The 23,178-nt window shown below is 38.2% G+C and overlaps 1 protein-coding gene across 1 annotated transcript in view; it reads right to left on the bottom strand.

Annotated features, from left to right (window-relative positions):
• Nucleotides 1–19,751: 19,751 nt before the first annotated feature.
• LOC131066382 (uncharacterized) overlaps nucleotides 19,752–23,178 on the bottom strand; it is a 45,230-nt gene continuing 41,803 nt past the window's right edge. The window contains exons 11-15 of the mRNA XM_058001135.2: nucleotides 22,910–23,011; nucleotides 22,193–22,825; nucleotides 20,805–20,936; nucleotides 20,597–20,704; nucleotides 19,752–20,462 (exon numbers count right to left, since the gene is read on the bottom strand). Coding sequence (XP_057857118.2) covers nucleotides 20,319–20,462; nucleotides 20,597–20,704; nucleotides 20,805–20,936; nucleotides 22,193–22,825; nucleotides 22,910–23,011 — 1,119 coding nt within the window. The 3' untranslated portion in view covers nucleotides 19,752–20,318. The remainder of the gene's footprint in view (nucleotides 20,463–20,596; nucleotides 20,705–20,804; nucleotides 20,937–22,192; nucleotides 22,826–22,909; nucleotides 23,012–23,178) is intronic.

Raw genomic sequence — 23,178 nt, 5'->3', positions numbered from 1 at the left:
AAATGCAAAAGACCAAAATGATAGATCTATGCAATACAAGTGCCAAATTGGCCAGGAAAATGAAAGAACACAAGAGAGAAAGAGTACAAGAGACACCCCCCCCCAAATTCACTCAATCAAAGTACCCCCCCCAAAAAAATAAAAAAAAAAATAAATAAAATAAATAAATGATGATTTTGGCACTTTATATGTAGTGCGTGTACAATAGGCCACTTGCAAACAATGGCAAGGTGGACTTCTGATTTTATTTTACAACTGCCCCAATAGGCTGAGAACTAAAATGCAAAAGACCAAAATGATAGATCTATGCAATACAAGTGCCAAATTGGCCAAAAAATACCATATGCTAAAGTTAAATTTCTACTTAAAATCACTACAAACTGATGAAAGTTGCAGAAATAGGGATTGGACATGTACACTCACCAAAAACTGAATTTTTTGAAAAATATATCCACCCAAATCAGAAAATAAAACTACCACGTGAAATTACATGAATACTTAGCCCATTTCAAAAAAAAATTGCACTCAAAAAGGAGCTAAAATGACCAAGATATGGGCCTTCAAAGTTGGGCCAAAAATCAAAACTGCTCAACCGAGAGGGGCTGGATTTTTTTTTTAAAAACGTTGACGCAGTGTTGACATCACCAAATCACGGGCTTAAATTTGATGGTCCACTGCCCTTCAAAAAAATCATCGCACCCCTCGCACAGGCTGTCCGTACAGTATGGAATTGACACATGGTGCGCTGTGATAGGTTTCGTACTTTATAGTCCGTACAAAAATGTTGATGTGGCTATATGTGACAGTGTACGGTCGCTTATGTGGCACTGACGTGGAAAATGGTCTTGATGACCTGGTGAAATCCGATTAGTTCGTACAAATGGCGTGTCGTATGGAGGTGTTTACGAGGATGCTGAGGTGGTAGGTTGTGTGGCTTGCCAACTGGGTAGGCCGTATGGATGATGTGGTGTAGATTGTGTGAGTTGAGTGGCTCAGTGACTGGGCTCCACATGTTTGATGAGAGGTTGTCGCGTGGCGGCTTGCATGGCACCTTGGTCATCGAGGGTTGACGCATGGGGTTGTCGGAAGTCGGGGCCTTGAGTGTCGAAAGAAGCAGCGAACGACGGGGTCGGCAACACAGGTGGTGGAGTGGAAATTGGCAGGTGGTGGGCGCGGCAACCGACATCGGATTAGAGATCACGAGCGACAGACCAAAGGTTGGGTGGTGGTACCCAACAATATAGCTGCTGCAGTCAAACCATGCAGAAAAGCAGAGACGGTACGGGGACCCCCCAAAAAACAATATATATTTTTTGATTTTTTAAAATAAACTTTTTACAATAACTTCTAAAAAACTGCGATTTTTTTTTTTAATTTAAAAAATGGAGATTAAAATTAAACTCGCAAAAAAATAATTATATATTTTTTTAATAAATTGTACCGTACAACCTTATAGGCTAAATTTTTTTCTCCAAGTCCCAAAATCGCACTTTCACCAAAATAGGTTGAATTTATAGGCAAAATTCAGGGAAACAGCCACCCGGACGCAATGGTGAGGTCAGATCTGGTCTAGGATGCCTCTAAAAGATGCTTCTCTCAGGATTTCCTCTTGACCTCCTTCAAATATCTCCAAAGGCTATGCAAAGGCGCTCCAACTGCTCTAATACCATGTGAGATTATGCTTGAAGCAACCAAGATCAAAGAGACCAATAGATAGAACAATGACAAGAGAGATAAAATATGACAAGAATAAACTGTATTCCTATCAAGATGCAAAAGAGATCAACTGGATCATCAAAAAATGTTACATACAATGTAGATGAGCCTACTTATAAAGGCAAGACTAAGAGATAAGAGAGCACACAATGATGACATGTGGCTCAATGAGATGCAAGGGTAGGTAGGAGAAATAGTAAAATATTCCACATGAGGTGGATCACCCATCGAAGGTGGAATGTAACAAGATCACACCATAAAAGGTGAAAATTCTCCTACATACACACTCCTAATGTATGCACATCTCCTTAAATGTCTCGTATGCAAACTACAATGTTATGCATGTACCTAAGTAAACAAGTAAAGTGGAATTATATCCAAGATGAATAAATAATTACACCAACATGTATGAAGCTTAAGCATTTGGTCCAATATTTCATTGACAATGGGAAAATTGCCATTGATCCTATTACAGGAAAATCTCCAAATGCTCACCTTGGAATGTACAAGAATGCCTTTCCTAAGCATCAAGGTGAAGCTATCACTTCCGAATTTGGTCAATCTAATGCAACCAATAACATCAACTATAACGCAATTATGTTTGACTACAACAACACCATTGGTTGTATCAACTATTTTGAAGGGCATGTCAATGTGATTCGTGTCAAAGGGGCAGACAACCAATGCACTTTCACCACTAGAAAGGCTCGCATGACTATTTTAGGTCCTGAAGCTCCTACCCCACCTCAAGCTCCAGTGTCCACATAATACAATATATTAGAGAATTTAGGGAAGACTCCTGCATAGATCTCCATCTTGGATTTGCTCAAATTGTCACCTACTCATCTAGAGATCCTTCTGCACACTTTTCAAGAAGCCCATGTTCCCAAAAATATTGATCCTACCCAATTTCAAGCTATGGTAGCACACTTTTCTTCTATGTATCACCTACGTTTCACCAAATATGATGTTGTGGTTCTCGATCCTAATCATGTTCACCCACTAAATATCGAAGCTATTGTCAAGAAATTCAAAGTGAAATGGGTTGATTGATAATGGTTTGGCCCTAAATCTGTGTGAATTGAAGTTTGTTACTTGAGTGGGGTATACTGTCACTGACATGCACAATCAATGCATCAATATAAAGGCTGATGATAATACTGAAAGAAGTTAAGTGGGTATGATCAATTTCCCTATTCAGGTGGGTCCAGTGACGCTGAATACATTGTGCCACGTCGTTGATCTTGACCTTCTATTTAATATCCTCCTCATCCATCCTTGGATTCATGCCATGCAAGCCATCCCATCTACCTTCCATCAATACTTAAAATTACCATATCAAGGTTGTGAAATTGCCATTTGTGGAGACTCCCAACCATTTGAGTATTGTTGTGCTCTCAAAGCCTCATTGCCCTACGCATACCATTGCCTTAGGATTAACATTGACGCCTCTCATGCTGCTTCATCCCCCTCCTATGTTGACCCTAATACAATACTTGTTGCCACTAAAGAAAATACATCCATTTGATCCTTTATTTCCCAATTGAATATCAACGATGCTTGTTGTGGAGAAAATGCTTTGTAATGAACCTTTAGTGTTGGGGCTCTCCCATTAGATCCCCATTCTCATGGAAAACCCACCAAAGACAAAAACAGAAAGAACCTACAATTTTGACATTTGGAAACACCACATTTCAATCCCATGAAGAGCTAAATAGAGAAGTTATAGAGGGAGAAATCAATCAATGTCTCTATAATGATCCTCTTGAAGATAAGGATGCCCGTCTTGATTACTTCAAGGATAAGTACCTACCATCCCACAATCTCGCTACCAGACAATGGGATTATCAAGGTGGAGGACTGGGACATGAAGAACAAGTGATCAAGAGACCTATGGACTCGACTCCTAATGTGCATCATCAGGGGCTTGGTTTTGAATGTTCTTCTAATGAAGCCTCAACTTCAGCTAGTACTTCTCGAAATGATGAAAGTAGCTTCATTGGCATCAAAGACATGAGGAGGTTTTTAAACACATGAATGACGATATAAAGAACTCATGAACCTTTGGAACTTCCAACCTTTTTGACACATATATTCTTTTGATAGACCTTCCCCTTCACCATTATGAACTTATCGATTAGTGTCAAGTTGTTGCACACCTTAGCACTTTCCAAAATGATGCAATGCTCCTAGAATTCTTAGGTGCAACTGAATGTGCATCGTATGAAGATCCAACTCCAAATATAGTCTAAAAGTTAGATTCTCAAGGCTATTTTAGGGAAGAGGATATCCTTAACCGCAAAAGTGAAAAAGAAATAAAAAAGCAAGAGTCTCTTGGTGAAAACCTCTCTGGGGCACCTCTAGACCATAAAATAGTAAAAAGAAAGGGTGTATCTTCTAGTGAAAACCTCTTTGAGGCACTAGAAGATGAGGATTCTCCCCTTTCCTTAATGGATATCATCGACCAGATAGATCTTCTACTCTTATTGATGAAACTCTATTCTTATTGATGAAACTCAACATGTTAACCTAGTAACCACAGAAAATACGCGCATCACACATGTTGCTGCCTCATTAACCGCATATGAGATTCAAGTGTTCACACAAATTCTTCAACGATGGCCTATGAACTCTGTCTGGTCCTATGCTGATATGATAGGCTTGGATCCACTTGGATGCAGATCTGGTAGTGCACCATCTTGTTGTCAAACCTGATACAAAGCTAATTTAACTAAGAAAGATGCACCCTCAAGTGGCATTGTTAGTCAAAGCAGAGCTAGAAAAGTTATTGGAAGCTAAATTCATCTAGCCTATTGATTATTCAGAATAGATCTCCAACATGGTGCATGTTTCCAAACCCGATGGAAACATTAGAATCTGTACAGACTTTAAAGATCTCAACAAAGCTTGTCCCAAAGATGAATTTCCACTTCCCAACATCAATATCCTCGTCGACTTAATAGAAGGACATGAAATTCTTTTCCTCGTGGACAGTTTCTCAGGTTATAATCAAATAAAGATTGCAGAAGAAGATCAACACAAAACAACATTCATGACTCCTTGGGGAACCTTTTGTTACCAGGCCAGGCTATTTGGTCTCAAGAATGCAGGTGTTACATATCAACGCGCTATGATAGTGATCTTCAATGACCTTATGCACAAGATATTGGAGGACTACGTGGATGACATATTAGGCAAATCTAAGATCAAGGTTGAACATCCAACCATATTGGAATGCATACTTGAGTGTCATGCGAAATATCAACAGCGCCTGAATCCAAAGAAGTGTTTTTTAGTATTACATCAATAAAACTCCTTAGCTTCCTTATTTCTGGATGGGGAATCGAATTTGATCCCAAGAAAGTCAAAGAAATTTTAGAGATGCCTCGCCTAAAACATTGAAAGATTTGTGAAGCCTGCAAGGAAAACTATAAGCAATCATAAGATTCATTGCCCAACTTGCAGATAAGTGCCAACCTTTCTTTCATATCTTGAAGAAGGGCATGGTGTTCAAATGGGACATCCCTTTCCAACAAGATTTTGATAAGATAAAAGAGTATTTAGCTAGTTCCCCAATATTAATGCCCCCATCCTGGGCAGGACCTTGTTATTGTATATTTCAGTCACATCAATTGCACTAGAGCCATTACTCACCCAACATGATGATCAAGGAAAGGAGCATGCCATATATTATATCAGTCGTAATTTGGTCAATTATGAGCTCAATTGCATGCCCATGGGGAAAGCATGTCTGGTAGTTGTTTTCTACACTTAGAAGCTTCATCACTACATGTTGAACCACACTGTTCACCTAATTTACAAAATTGACCCTTTAAAGTACCTATTGACAAAGACAACTCTTATAGGTGACATGGAAAAATGGGTCATCCTTCTTAGTGAATTTGACATTCAGTATGTGGACCAAAAGGTTGTTAAGGGATAGGTTATCATAGATAAATTGGCTAAAGCACCACTAGTAGATGCTTATCCTATGGTTATTGAATTCCTTGAGGAATATGTTTGCACTGTCTCAACTTAGCCCCCATGGAAACTCTATTTTGATGGATTACACACATAGAAAGGATCTGGGGCCATTTTTTTGTTCGTTACTCCCGAAGGAGACCTTATTCCAAAGTCTTTCAAGTTAACCTTCTCATCTACAAATAACATTGCTAAGTATGAGGTTAGATAATAGGTCTCAAAATAGCCATTTAATGGAATATAAAGGATTTACAAGTTTATGGGGATTCTCAACTAGTCATAAGACAGGTTAATGGTGATTATAAAACCAAGGATGATAAATTGCTACCTTATAAATGGATGGTCAATGATCTCAAAAAGAACTTCTAGTCTATTGTGTTTGACCAAATTCTAAGGGTACATAATAAAGCCGCAGATGCCATGGCTACTATCGAGCCACTTCTTGATATGGAGTCTAACACACTCAACTATGAATTCTTAGTTGAGTATCTCCTTCAACCTACATTTGAGACATCTCACATGGAGATGGTGTGTAATATTATTGGTCCTTAATCTCCCTGGTACCAAGACATATATGCATACCTTAAAGATGGTACCCTCGCCCCAAACTTATCCCATTTTGAATCCTAAAACCTTATACGTCGAGCTACCCATTTTACAATTATATTAGATAATCTTTACCCTTGACGCTACCATGATATACTCACTCGTTATCTCAATGCCAATGAAGGTAGTGCACGCTGGATCAATGGTGCTCATACGAGTGGATATGTTTTGGTCAAACAACAATTGATAGTGGGATAATATTTGCCCACTATGGAACATGATTACTGTGAGTTTGTCAAAAGGTGTGTGCCCTGTCAATGAAATGAAGATTTGATTCATGTCCTTGCACATGATTTGCAGCCTATTGTAGCATCATGGCATTTTTCTATGTGGGCTCTCAACCTCATTGGTAAGATTCATACCCCTTCCTTTGATGGCCATAAGTTTATCATTGCAACTACTGAATATTTCACCAAATGGGTTGAAGCTATCCCCCTCACTTTCACTATCGGGGTATAGATTTCCAAGTTTATCCTTTGTCATATTCTTTTCCGCTATGATGTTCCCTCCACTATTATCACTGACAATGAAACCCCTTTTAAAAACTAATAGATGGGCATGTGATCTTTGTTCTACTTTCCATATCTAGCATCATCGGTCCACTCCCTATTATCCTCAAGGAAATGGCTAGTTGAGGTAACCAATAAGACCTTGTTGCATATCCTCAAAAAGGTTGTCAATGAAACTAGTCGTGACTAGAATGTCCAGCTCAACCCTGCCCTTTGGGCTTATCGCACCAGCATTAGAACCCCATCTTGATCCACCCTATATTCCCTTGTATATGGTGCAAAAGTTGTCTTACCAATCGAGGTCGAGATCCCATCTTTACGCATATCATTGAAAGACTTTATTTCTCATGAAGACTATCGAGTGGCGATCCTATGATCAGCTGTACATTTATCAGACCTGACTCAAGAAGTAGTATTAGAAGAAAGTTCACTCCCATGAGTTTGAAGTTGGTGACTTTGTCTAATGGGATAATCCTAGAAATCAGCAAGATAAAGAAACAAAAGGAAAGTTTGAGTCAAACTGGATTGGTCTGTATATAGTTACTACTAAGTATGGTTCGGGGGCCTACTAGTTATCCACTCCAGAAGGGGAACCTCTTCATGATTCCCTCAACATCATGCACCTGGAACGATTTTATGTATAGTCTATGGTAGGATGTGTCATGTCCCCATTCAAGACCTCAGAACAATAAGATTCAATATATGATTAAATAAGTTTTAATAAAATATTTAAACTTATTATTAATAGAACAAGCACGATATCACAGAACCATCAAGACTGTTACCAGTCCATCATCCATATTCTCAAGATTAGACATGAGTATTGTTATGCTGATAGATAGATTACTCATGGGGGAAGACTAAGTATATACCTGAATGGAGATGATTACAAGTTGATCCGTCGATTTGTATTCACAGTCAACAAGGCATCGGTAGAGATAATCCTATAGAACATTAAGCTGAGAGCCGAGATGCCATCCCATGGGACACCCATCATACGCACAAGACATATGTTATCTGTTAAGATAATAAACATTATTCATAAAGGTCTCATTATAATATTGGTTATGGTTTAGGAACATTCATTATCATATCGATTATGAAAAGATAACAAATCAACCTCTTATATAAAAAGATATGATCATAGTTAAGATCGTGATTAAATAAGTAATAGCATTGCAACGAACTTGTCAAGAAGAAGAGGCACGACCTTTGGAATGAAGAGTTACCACATCTTCAAAGGAGGCATGAAATTATATTAATACATCTGGAATCCATTTGCAAAGGAAGGGGGAAAGTTTATTGGACAATATTATTCCAGTTTGGAGGCGTGAGAGTTACCCAAGTCGAAGGCCCAAAATTGACAGCATTCACTAATCGGAGTATATCTGAAATAGCCCATCATTATGGCATGTTAATAGCGTCAAGATCAAAAAAAGGGATATTCCACATTGTTGGAAATATATATTTCCAAATCTGAAAACAACAATCTATTACTTTGAGCAATACTGTCATATTCATTCATTGCATGTTGATTTGATAGATCAGAAACAACATTCCAGACCATCATTACTAGTCAACCATAGCATATAAGTTAGATCATATCCTCAACAATTCTAAGGAAGTCATCTTTGCAAGTTTATAGAATTACAATTGGAGCAGTATATCATCAAACTTCCTGGTGATCGGTACAAGTGATGTTGAGCATATATTATTAAATATCAAAGGCACCCACTGTCTAATGGTCATAATTATATAAAGAAGCCATCATCACTTGCTAGTCTTACTATTAAGATCAACCGAGTATACTTGAATAATAATCTCATCATTGATATATATATATATATATATATATATATATATATATATATATATAAAATAAGTCCTCTTGCATATATTTGCTTGATTGAATTAGAGACAATAGTGATCTTGTCTAAAATATTACATCTGTTGCATTAACACCAACATTATAAGTGGTATCATAGAGTAACATCCCCTGCAATATTTGAGGTTTTGAAGAGAAGAATTATCTTGCAATTGATTCTTATAAGTGAAATGTCCCTATTTCATAAATCATCACAGAAGGGGACATTACAGTGGTTGGGCTATATATAGTTACTACTAAGTATGGTTCGGGGGCCTACTAGTTATCCACTCCAGAAGGGGAACCTCTTCATGATTCCCTCAACATCATGCACCTGGAACGATTTTATGCATCGTCTATGGCAGGATGCCCCACTTTTCAAAAAGACAAAAATACAAAAAAAAATCATAAAAAAGAAAAAAATACAAAAAAAATCAGAAAAAGCAAAAAATCTAAAAAAAGAGTCAGAAATAGTGAAGAGAAATAAATTTGCCCTATTGTGAAAACCACTTGTTGTGGCACCTTGGGCATGTACCCATGGTGAAAACCTAGAAACAGGTAATGTGTGTAAAGGGCATTTCCATTATCCATTAGCTCCTCACGTCCACCTTACCTGGCATGGTATCTTTCGTTACCCACCTTTATCAACATCTCCTCTGCATCCATCTTTCCCAATGCAGTATCTTTTTCTACTTGCATCCCTCCTTCTATGCCTTGCATCCATTCGCCTCACCTTGTACTTCTCATCCTGAGTTTTTGTGTGATTGTCTCTTGTCCATAGCTATTTGTACATAAGTGTCGGTTCTTTGTACATAGTGTCAGTCTTGTCTTGTATAGTCATTGCTTTTCTTTACGGTTTTTGTGTCAGTCGTATAGGTGTGTGTGCCTTGTATATAGGTGTCGGTTCTACATTCGCATGGATTGTGTCTTCCAGATCATGTCCCATTAGCTAGTTCTTCAATAATTATCCTTGAGCATCTTTGTCATCGTGATCATATCAAGTACCTTTTGTTGTCCAGTCTCGTCGATCCCTCATCTAATCATCAATCTGCACATGATGTATCCTTCCTCTAGTCAGATAACATCAAATCCTCATCCATCAATTCTCCTTTTGGCAAAAGATATTTCAGGCACTCTTGTTGGCTTTGATTCTTTTTTATCTTTGTTTATCTTTTCGAGCTTCTTGGTTTTGTCTCCTCCTAGTCACCAATATCCTTCCTATCAAAGTGTTCTATGAATGATGAAACTAGGGGCAAGGTCTTGGTTTTGCTTGTTTTGCTTGTGTGTGGTTTCTTGATGCGTCCCTTGTTGTTCTCTTATGATGTCTTGGCAATCTCATGTTACACTAGGCCATATCTTCTACTTGTTCTTCTAGCATCATTTCCCTCAAGGTTCCATATGACTTGTATGGTTTTGTACTAACCTTTTGCATGTTTGTTTGTTGAGTCACTCCATGCATTAGTTGTGAACTCACCTTGGTTCCTTGTACCTTGGTGCATCACATATAATGCTAAATTAAAATAAGTGCTCACTACATTAGCAATTCGTTCCAAGGGTTCTCACACTCCACGATCTCTTCATCTACATTTTTTGTTGAATTTTGTACAAACGATAAATGTGCACGTCTGTGCCTCTTCTATCCACCATGGTGTCCTTGTTGAATATCCCTAGAGCATTTTACATTCATCATCATGGTAGTTCTGCATTCACTGCATTTTCATCTTCGAATCTATCACGTGCATCCCATTCTACATCACAAATGGGTTAGCACATAATCCATACATCACATATCATTACTCATCCACATCAACCCAACACATCCTACATCACAAATCCATCAATGCATAATCACATCATATAGCATAAATATCGTGCACACACATTGCATCCTGCATCATACACATGTTAGCACATCATATCATATGCATCCATACTTACATCATGATCCATACATACATGGATCAAAACATAAAAAAGTGCCATACACATAATGGGTCGAATCAATCTCCATCATATATATATCTCAGATCATCAAAATGTCTGTCAAAACTATATGTAAAAGTTTGTCTGTATATACATCATATATAATGGAATAAAGTACATCATTACATCATTATAAATAAATGAATGGATTATACCACTCATGCTCAAAAATTGCATCTGGTGAAAAGAATTAATGCAATCAATGAATAGTGTCATGTGTATGGTACATCAAAAACAATTATCTGCATCGTTTGTACAAAATGCTCTGGGAAACTAGGTTGGTCCCTATCCTGTAGGCCCCTACCCATGGGATCCTTGTGCAAATCCTAATGTTGACAATATGTTGTAACCACTCTGTTGCAAGTGGGTCCTCCTATTAGATCCACCAATGCTTCGGTTGGATCTCTCTATTGGATCCCCTGTTGTGGGAGGAGTTGGCTCATCTAGCTTGATGGGGTGCTATATATAACTCTCTCTGATGAGGGACTGTAGTCTCATATCGTGCTTGGTACCACCCTACCCGATGTGATAACTCCCGAATATCCTCAAGCTGTCACTTGATGACTATGACCAAGGCTCCCTCTCCTCCTCCTCCTCCTCTGTCGGTAGATTATCGTGCCATGTCCCTCTCTTGCTAGTATCGAGAGACCCTATCATCCATCCACTATCATGCATGGTCCACGACATCCCTTGTAATTAGGGTTGTGTCCCTCTCTTGCTACAGTTTGTCCCTATTAGCCTATAGTTTGTCTTGCTTTCCTACCAGTACATCTCTCTCCCATCTCAGGTTGTCCCTCTTTGCAATGATCAATCGTATCCTCTCCTCTACCATGGCTAGAGCCTCCTAAAACGAATATATACGGGCTACCTGATTAGGTGGTTCCCCTTATCCCCCACCCCTCTCCTCCCTTCTGTACCTCTAGGGATTTCTCTGTGTTTGGGTCCCTTGTCCTTGTCCCTATGTCTATGCCCTTGTAGCCTATGTGGGTACTTGTGCACCATCGTCAATATCCATGGCTTGGGCTCTGTCTCCGCTTCCATCCCCTCTTGTCTCTGCTCCTATCCCTACTCCCTGCATTCCTCTGCCCTCTCCTAATGGGCATCAATGGTACTACAAGAATCCCCCTTGCCCTCCTCACAAATGTGGTTGTTGTTGCCACTGCACTCCCTCGGGCTAGTTAATATGTGTCCAGTCTGACCCCCCTAGCCCGTGCTACCCTCCTTCGCGCCCCTAATGTCGCTAATCCTAACCTACCAATTGGTATGGGCCTCATCCCAACCCACCATGTTTTATACCCATCTGTGACACTTGGATCCCACTCAATCCAACAAAGGACCAAAATATATAGCCCTCTCTCTAATGACCCATCTGAATCAGTGAGGTGCCTCTGGTACATCTTGAACAAAACCAAACTGTCGCTGGACCCTATCGGGTCTATATCTCTCTACTACATACTCCCACCTATCGATAATGTACATAGGTGTAATAACATATGGTATATGTCTAGGATCCTCAAGACAACCTGCCAAGTCCATATATGGTCATCATGTAACCTGTCTTACATCTAATCTATCAAAAACAACCCTCCAATGGTCTACATCCTTAGTCTCCTCACAGTGGAGCCCATCGTGATAGCTATATACAACAGGAAGATCTGGTGTCTTATCTGTCTTCCTTGTTGGTCATGTAATCGTTATATGCTCCCACACCCATACCTGACCTGTAACAATGTTACGTATCCAAAACTATGGCCATGGTGATAGCATATGTCATGTAGCTCTTTGTACAACTCAGTCAAAACCAAGGTCCCCTAAGCCATGCGTTGGCCTCCATCAACTGCATCTATCACAACCTATATCATGCCTAGTACAACTGATCGACCACCTTTGTCCTATAGAATGAAGCCGCTGACCAGTGTGCATACAAAAAAGTAAATGCCTCTGTCGGGAGCTGCCTGCCTCAATGCCTGCTCTAGTGACAATTGCCCATGCCGCAACTCCACACCAACTCTTACCAACCTCTAAATAGAATCATCTGGTGGTTCTCTCTCTACGATAACTCGCACTTCCTTGATCGACGGTCTAAGGATTTGGTACACATCCTTGCCTATCACTATGATCTTCCCTATAGGTAAATGGAAGGTGCAATGTCGCTCCTCCACCTCTCTGCAAGCGTCATCAACATCATCATGTGGGATCTAATGTGGGGCATCCACACTAGATGTCCTAGTCCAATGGTGTCTATCCTCGCCCACTTGTTAGATCCAAATTGATCAACCACTCGAAGAACCACTGATCGCCTCTCCTAGCTCACCAGAATGTCCACGCTCCATTGCACCCAAGCAAATCAACATGTCAAACCTACTAACCTATATATTATTTTCTTCTTAGCCTTGTTCCCCCTTTCTTTTCATTTGTTTATGTCGTTCCCGCCATTTATTCTTTTCTCAGCCTGCGGGAATATGATCCCACCAGTATCCAGTTGCGGGAACACGTTCCCACTATCATCCCCTATGCTTTTGCTAAGGCGAGAACACAATCTCGATTCGTGCTTTTTTTCCCTCTACCCTAGACCACAGGAAGGCAATCCCACTAGTCCTTGGACTGCAGGAGCGCACTCCCGCTATTATCCTGCACATACCCATTGTTGCGGGAATGTGTTCTCAATTCTCCTCCTAACCTAGCCTAGCCTACCCACCCCCGCTCCCTTGCACTTCGATGCACATTCTCGTGGGACATCAACCCACGAGAATGCTAATTTTCCTACTAAGGATCATAAATGCAAAAAATGGCATGAGAGGTCCTAGTTTTTTTACTCACCTGGCGATCGGATCATTGACGATGCTTGACGCTCATTACCACATCTGCATGGTGCCTTAGAGCCTCCCTTGCCACCATCTCATCCACTGCTCTCAATTCTCTAGAATGCTCAAAGGAAATTTAAAGGCTCTCAATTCTCTCCTATTTATCTCTTGTGTGTCGTCAAAGTGAATAGTATATTTTGAAATTTGCTAATATAGGGCCCTATTTTCACCATCCTGATCCCTTCGAAACCATTTTCCTCCCCATTTTTTCTTACGGACTCCTTTTTTAGTGTCGTCTTCACTTATTGGTTTCATTTCTTGTTGCCTTTCTTCCCATCTACCAAGGCAACCTTTCTATTGAGATGCTGCCCAAGCCTGTGTTTCCCATGCACCTTCTCGAGGGAGCATCACTAACTCATTCACCATTCGCCATTAGTTCAGTCTAGGGCATCTTCCCAGATTTCGCCCAATCATTAGTGTCTTGTTTTCTTTGCACTGACAATATTCTAGCGCTATTGCAAAGAGGAGAAAAATGTAGACACCTAAATTTGATTAATCTAATTAATTGAATTTAGCTATCGTAAACGCTTTTACATTCAATAGTTACACATTATTTAGTTAATTAGTGTTCCCTCCTTCTAGCTAATTAATTTTATTAATTATGTTATAGCCCTTTTTTAATTAATTATTCAACAACCATAAATCATTTAATTGATTAAAATTTGATCTTTTCTATTAAATAAATCAAATGCATAATTTGGTTATTTAATTCATTTCTTGTCCTTTTCTTCCTTTTTTCCATTATGGAATTATTTAATTAATTAATTTCATTTCCCATGTGCCTCCTAACCTTAATCCCCCATCTAACCCTTCCTCTAACCTAACCTAGTAACTAACCTTGGGTTTTAAATAACCTTATCCCTTCTAACCTCCCGCATCACATGGGTGCACATTTCTAATTTCTTAATTTTGGGAAAAGAATCTCCATTTTTGGGTGTCTCTCTCCCAAGTAGACAAGTGGCTTTACCTTCCACTTGTCCTCTGTGGCTTAGCCAGGACAAGTGCGGAATCTCATTCTACTTGGTATTTCGAGAATTGCCACTTGTCCTCAAAGTGTCTCCTTTTCCAGCCTCCTCTCCTCCCATCCTTGTCTATTTAATCCTCCCACTTTTCTTCACAAATCATCCACTATTTTGCATTCATACCATTATCATGTCAATTTGCATACTCACATCCAACCATCTCCCATCCATTTTAGCTTAGTTCTTTGCATAAATCATCAATCATGGAGCAAAAATCAAGCATCTCCAACATCATGAGCACACATCAAATCGAGGAATAATCAAATCGAAGTTGATTTTGGTTTGCAATTTGTATTGTTTTATTGCATTTTATCCTTCCAATTTTGCTTATAAATCATCCTTATCTTGAGTGTTTGAATGGATTTTGTGTTTTCTTAGATTGTTAAGTTTACATTTCAATAATTTTATTTGCACACATTTTCACTCACACACCTATCATAATACTACACTTACAATCCTTCATTTCCATCCCACATTTCTCTATCTAATTCATCCACCAAAGCCACTATAAGCTATTTGATTCAAAATGTTTCATCTTTACAACAACAATTGGCTTCCATAACCCAATCCAAACCCAATTTTCATACATGTTCTACCACTAGTCCACTTTCTCATGAAATCCTTCATACTCCTCTCCCACAACACATTGAGGTTACCTGTTTGGAGATGTTGGAATCAAGGAACACTGAGAGGAGGGGCGGGGGGGGGATCAGTGTTCCGCAATGTTTAACTTTACTAAACTGATCACTTAACCACATAGCATGTATGAAGAAAAGAAAGATGCATAACATTAAGCAAGTACTCATAATACCAAAACACCAATATTTTTACGTGGAAACCTGGTTAAGGGAAAAACCACGGTGGGATTGAGACCCACAATATTAATATACCTTGTTAAAAGTATAATAATATTACAAAGGGGAATACACATGCATTCAGGCACACTGCCTAAAGCTCACTGCTCAAATACAAAAAGGGCTACAACCCTGAGGAAGGCACACTACCTTACAGATCTACTACAATAGATAACTAAGATGGTTGAACTAATAAATAGCATCTAAAAATGCCTAGAAATAGTTTCGGTTAAGCTCATATATCAAACTGCACACTCTGCAACACACTCTGCTCTGATATGATGTTCTGCTGCAATCTGGAGCACAATCTTCCACTCGCGCATGAAGAACTACACACACTTGATTACCAACTCTCACAACATAACCACCGATCACAAAAATGACACTACCAGTCGTTCTTATATATCCGCAACATCAAATCAGATCTTCTACATGTCGGCCCAAAAACACATAACACGCAAATGAAACCTATAATATCAAGTTGGCTCAATCTGATCTCCAATACACATGTGGACCAAAACAATGTCAGCTAAGACATAGTCTGGATTCAAATCACCATCGCAAATATGAAACACCATCAAGAATTACACCTCAATCATCCACAACACGCTAAAATCACCAAGAATGTCGCATAACACGAAGAACATCACCGGACCAAGGAAATCTTCAATAACACACACAACGATCAGTGCGAACCACCAATATGCATAAAACACGATCTAGAAATATTCACAAGCAATGTGAATTGCACTACAACCGCAACAACTTGGATTACTAGAATCATCATCATCTCTTTACTGGAGCTCAAGAACACCAACATAATAGGCTGTCAACCTTAAAGATTCACTTGCGGACTTCCAAATCATGAACCACCAGAATTGAGGACACACCCGAACGTCCCAAATACTGTCAAATCCGCACACAAAGATATTGCAATTATGGAGCAAGCGAAGCACAAACTAGAACACTGAACAACTTAACCATAGTACTGGACCTCACAGCTCAATCAATCATCATGTGGACCACTGAAACTTATGTTGAATCAACTAGAGATAAGTATCTCTAAACCCATTAAACCGCATCAACTCAATTGCAACACACTGACCAAAATAACTCATTTAATCTAACTGCAACACTGGAACATAGAAGAATATGTTGACATCAAAGACAAAACATTATTCCAACAAAATTCTCAACAATATCCAATAGGAGAAATATAATGGACAAGGTGACCCCAAACTCATGTGAAAATATTTTCAACTTTGTGTAGTGATTCTTTATATGGTCACAAACTCATGGTGAAACTATTCACCGATACCTTTAGAGAAAAAGCTTGCAAAGGTTTTGCTCCTTATCTCCTTATTCAATTGATTATTTTAAAAAATTGACTAATGCATTTGTTCAACATTTTCAAAACAATATTGGTCAACAAATTACTTTGACTAATTTGATGCATTATAAATAGGGTGTTAAAGAGGTGACTAATTTTTTTGGTAGATAAAAACATTCCTATTACAGATTGCTTATCTTGTACCCGATGATGATGCTCAAATATTTTTCATTAATAATTTGCAAGAAGACATTAGATAGAAGCTTTTGTTATTTGATTATGCATCTTTTACACTTATGCACAACGCTTCATAATTATCAACTTCAAGTGAGTCAATATGAACCTTCTTCGTTTTTTACTCTAATTGAAAAGAATGAAGATGCTCATCAAAAATTTCAAAATTTAAAAAACAAAGCAAGAATTTGATCAACATCAATACCAACAACAATTCTTCCAATTATATTGATTCTCAAGTGGCAGCCACAACCTTCGTTGTAGCTACCTTCTCATCAAAATTTAGACATCGCAATTTCACTCCTTTCCAAATCATTGCATAGCATCATGTTCAACTTAATTAATTCCAATGTAATGAAGGTTCCTCCCATTCGCCCCGTAGATACTTCCAAGCCTAATTGCCAATACCATTGTCAAGCTAGCCATAATTTTGAGAAGTTCTATAGATTGAAGCATGAAATTCATGATCTTATTGATTCCAATACTATAGTAGTGGATGGTGTGAATGATAAAAGGGAATAAATTTGTGGCACCTCCTAATCAAAATTTGCAAATCCTTCCAATCCTTTGCCTTCTCACTCCAACGTTGTTGAGCTTAAGGATCCAAGCTCTATAGTTGCTAATGATATTTATAGTGAAGCCAACAATGTTGTGACCTTTATTAAGCAACATAAACCTAAGTGTGACTCTTGCATCATCTTTGACTCGAGAGATATCATTAGAGCACCTCATGAACCATTATGTATGGTGAATGTTAACACAAAAGAACATCTTTGTACACAACAATTATATTAAGATACATATGATAAATCTGATGTTGTGATTAAGGTGCATCATGGTTTTACCTTTATCGTTATCCCTAACTCAAACCAATTCTTTGTAAAGTTGGGACACCCTTGGCTTGATTCCATGAAAGTTATATCTTCTACCATTCATAAGTGTTTGAAATTCCCTCACAATGGGTGTGTTATAATGATCAATCATAGTCTTCTAAACTCTTAGCCAATCGTGGAAACTTCACCCTTGATTAATTTTGGCCTCAAAAACCTCATTCTTTACAACCTTGTCAAGATGTCCTTTTCCTATCCTATTAAAAGTTCAAATCTGAAAAGATATTGACCTTAAGTAAACCCAATGATTCTTCTCCCATGGATATTGATATTCCACCTTCGCATCCCAAACCTAGACTTCAATCTACCCCTCCTACCTGCAATTTTGCCTCCTAAATCATATAAAGGTCAAAGAGACAAGTTCCCAACATCTTATATCTCTCAACCTAGTGAGGTTTCTTCTATTCCTCCTACAAAGAATGAAAAAAAATCGATGTTAAGCGATCCCCAACCTTCACAAGCTTGGCCCACAAGCTTTGAGTCATAAAAAGAGGCATCATAGTGTGAGAGAACACCAATAAAAACGTCTTGCCGAGGCTCATGAGCTTGCTTCCCAAAGTGTTTCCTCTCGTAGGCCATCTAATATTGATTTAGTCCCATTGGCACAACTTCCACCTAATCTTAAGGAGCTTTATCTTAATCATTCTTATACAAAAATGAAATTGCCTATACTAAATGATTCTTCTTCATCATCTCCACACATGAGATCTTTTATTGTGAACATGAGATCTTTTATTGTGATTAATTTGGATGATGTTGATAATAATAATATGGATACTAATTATTCTAATGATATGTATGAAGTTATGTATGAAGTTGAGATCAATAATTAGTTATCTAACTCTAGCTATTAGTGACACGCATAATGATTCATCATTACAGTGTGTTTCTTGTTTGGAACTAACGATAGCTCAATCTGCCATACCCGCGTCTCCTCTTGCATCTTGTCCACCATGTCCATGCAAACTGGAATAGACAATATGGTGAAAACGAAACTCTACAAAGCTAATAGAAAGATGCCAAATAAAATCAAAACAGACCAAAATTCAAGAAAACAACCTGGAAATATTTTTTTGGTGATGATGATTGCCAATTTGCCCGTGTGCTTCTTCACTACTAGTGATGGAGGAAACACACTTGGATCACAAACTAAGATTTGCCTTTGAAAGGGAATTTTATATTTTTAAATGACGACATTGCAAACCAACTTATCAGCCCTTATTAGAGATTGGATTTGTTGTAGTATGCATGAATAAATGTAACTACAGGGCGAATGTTTTTTTAAACTTTATCGAATAGCGTGGCATAGAGAACCATAGTGCAGAGAAGATATTCAACAGTTTAAACATATATCGACCACCGTGAACAAAAATCCACAGAAACAAAGAAGCGAACCATAGTGCAGAGAAGATGTTCAAATAAACATATATCGACTAACCTAGCTAAGTTGTGAACAAAAATCTACAGAAACACAGCGAACTCTCTTCTGTCATAGAACTCTGTTCTAATACATACGCAATAAATAAAAGATTACTCGATTAAGCAATATAGACACAATTAGTACATAACATCTGGTGTCCGCCATATGCTTCGAAGGGTCCTACGATTCACAGTGATCACGAGTTATAACATAATTAAACTTGTGCAGGCTTGAAATGCCAGCATAGCATCACTACACGGCAATCGGCAAAACAAACGATAGTAAAAACACGGCATTAGTTTAAGGTCATAAAAGTGGTGAGACACTGGAGCAGACACAATGACAGACAAGGACTTAAGTTCGGTATAGTTTTTAAATTTTTTTCTAGTTTTTCAATCTATGAAATAAAATGATCATTAAAAAAATTATACTTGTGTCCTATAATTTTGTAATTCAACATTTGCCCAAAAACGGGAGATATCATAATGAATGGCTCCGATTCCATTTAATCGTGTGCAGGCATAAAGATAAATTTTCTATGGTACGGCAAATCCATAGCTGCTCGGAAGCGAGCGACGGCACATAAATGCTGCCAAACAGTTCGTCCTTTGCTAGTAACAATTGTATGTATAATTCATTAAACATTTTGGTTCCAACGAAAATATACTGAAATTGCTGAATCCCATTTTTGTTATCATAAAGAATTATGCTACCCTCAAATTCTCCGCAAAGAATTTCATCAGAGGTGGACGATCATGACAATCACAGATGAGATTAAAGTACCAGTAACCAACAAGTGGCATGGTAACACCTCTACCATGAAACATAGGATAAGACCATATGCTTGACCATGACTAAAGAGGGAATCTTCACGAAAATTCACCGGTCTTAATTTTCTGTAGAGGAATGAATGGTGATCACAGGTAGAAGCCAATTCACAAAGTGTAAGCTCTTCCTTTATTATGGCAAAAGCATATAGAACAAGCACTTTTGCACTTGAGCCAGTCGTCAGAATGGAAATTGCCAACCAAGCAATATGACAAAGCTATTTCCATGCTTTCTTTCCACGAAATTGCTTTGAAGAACTTTTTCTCTTTTTGTCATTTCGTGAACGTGCTATCTTTGCCCGTTTAGCAGCCAATGGCATTCCCTTCTTCCGTTCCTTCTGCCGGTTGCTGAGTCCTCCAGTCTAAACATGGAGACAAACATCAACTTTGTTAGTGTAATTGTAGAGAATGTAAAACAAAACTAGTTAACTCGTTGATGGTGGGCATATAATCATAAATAAAGGGTCAACAAACATCAGTATGGAGGAGGCCCAACCTTTTTCTGCTTTACAGCTGTGCGAGAAGCAAATTTCAATCTATCCTCTCGTCCAGCTTTCACAATAGCCAGCCTCTCCTCTTTGTTTTTCCTTTTATGTATATTAACCTATTGATGATGATAATGTCAAAAAAATGAACACGTCATAAAGGAAGCAAAACAAGAGCCTCACTCCCAAGACAAAAAAAACATATCTAAGTTCACCAACCTCAAATTTTGCAGGATTTACAGGGTGCTCACTTAGATGCTCAGAACTGGGCAATTTTACAGACATTCCTTTTCCACTACCAGCTTTCACCATTCCATGCTCAGACATTGCTTGTTTTGCCACATTCTTTGCCTATTATAGAGTCAGCAAATATGTAAATAATTAAAAAATTATACTAGAATAAACTACAATTTCTTTTAAAAAATAGAGACAACCAATAACAATCACCTTCTCTTTCAAGACAGGACCTACTCTTGGAAGACAGATCTTAAACAAAGCCATCAAAATTTAATTCATATCATTTCTCATTTCCATATTCTTCCTAGACAGCAGAGTATACAGTGGATCTTGATAGAAATTGTGCAGCCTAGCAAGAATCAGTAGATAATGAACATCTTTGCATCATGTATTTGCGACCTATGATGGCTTATAATTTAATGCAAGCCAAGCATAGCACTAGAATATAGACACGAAGCATTTAAATTTCAAAAGAATGTTGAGAAATTAGAACAGTTGACATTATTTTGTATAGCCATGATGATGCAAGCTTAACTGTCTTAAGTATTTGAACATTAGTATATACTCCTATGGAGCTCGTTGACTCTAGAAAACACCTTAGATAATTGGATGTTAGATAGCATGTCGACCAAGTATCACCTCACAGACAAGCAGCATTCGAACTTTCAAAGCAACTACTATTATCCATTTCCTCTATGGCATGAGCTAGCGTGAACAAAGCAGCTAATAATTTAAGGAACCAAGTTTACACGATCTCTGTGCCAAAATATTGTACACAGGGTCCTCAGCTGACATGGCATATGAGGCAAAGTTTGGGGGACGTAACCAGATAACACATAAATCCGTTCGCAGCCATGATACCATATATGGTCATCTCTACTTATAGTTATGAATCAGGTAAACAGTAGCACCATAATTATAAGTTCCCCTTTTATCTGTCATGTAAAGCTACAAATAAATACCATCCTACTAACAGTACAGAGAAGTTTCAAAGAACATGTGACCAAAATAGGCCCATACATTATGAAATTAAAGTGAACAAACAATTTACAAAGACATTAGATGCACAAAAAACTACTATTTCTTAAAGTCAACGATATAAAAATGTAATAAAAGTAAACACTAAAAACATATATAAAAGTTGAGGAAATGGAGATGAAAAAATTCGTAGTCTTCAAAACAAAACACATGAACAGCAACAATAAAATGGACTTGATTGATGTGAGAGTACTAGTAATACAGCCTCCATTGTAACTTTGATGTAGCAGGATCACAAGCAGCCCTCACATATTGTCCATGCAACTAGAATAAATACATAAAATCCAAGCAGCTTGCAATATGCAACAACTTTACCATAGTAAGTAGCATACCTGAAGTTCTTTGATGCGTTGAAAATCTTCGTTTGAAAAAATACCATCGTCCTGGCCCACAAAATTGACAAGACTAGACTTTACAGTTTTTTCAGCAGTAAACCTCTTCAAAGCCCGGAGGCTCTGCCCTGATATATCTTTATCTGTTTTAGGTTCACTAAACTTCCTCTTTTTAGTTTCTGACTGTAAATGGGAAGCCTCGCCCTCTATATCAGAACCATTTTCCTGATCAGATTCACTCTCTCCGTCAATGGATAGCTCCTCCTGTGAAGACCCTACTTCTTTATCAAGGTCTGTGTATACTTCATCTTCTTCACAAGCTGCTTCCTCATTATCTGTGTCAGACCCCACAACACTATACCTGCTCTCATCTTCATTTTCATCCTCAGTTCCTTCCTCATCTATGTCATCACTTACATCTTTATCACTCCCACCAGATGATGGCTGTACATTGCCTTCAACTACATCATCTTCATCCTCACTTCCACCTTCACTGGAAGAAACCTGATCTTCAAGTAATAGTTCAGCACCAGGGATGTTACTAGAAACAACCTTTTCTCCAAATGCTCTAGGCTTTGACATTCTATCAACCATGCGCCCACGATCTTTCTTGTCTAATAATGTAGGACAGATCTACAAGAAATCAACAGTTTTTAGAAAAATATAAACAATAAATACAGGAGCAAAATGCATAGCCTGGTCAAAATAATGGAATACTTGTCTGAATATGCCAATAAGGGAACGAGCTGCCGCTGATACTGCCTTCTCATGTGATTTTTTATAAAGTACAAGGTCCCGAAGTAAATCCTCGGTCATCAACTGGATAGAAATAATAAAAAGCAAGTCATTCAACACATTACTCAAGCCTTAAACAACAAAATCCAACTTGACAAGAATGAGCATTAACTTTCACTAGTAAAAGAATGCAAAAGGCAATATTCTTTAACTTCATGGCTAAAAAATCAGCAACCTGGAATAAACTATCT

The sequence above is a fragment of the Cryptomeria japonica genome, chromosome 3 (genome assembly GCF_030272615.1).
Source record: "Cryptomeria japonica chromosome 3, Sugi_1.0, whole genome shotgun sequence".
Taxonomy (NCBI): Eukaryota; Viridiplantae; Streptophyta; class Pinopsida; order Cupressales; family Cupressaceae; genus Cryptomeria; species Cryptomeria japonica.
The sequence above is the reverse complement of the archived record's forward strand: the minus strand, read 5'-3'. Positions and strand labels throughout refer to the sequence as shown.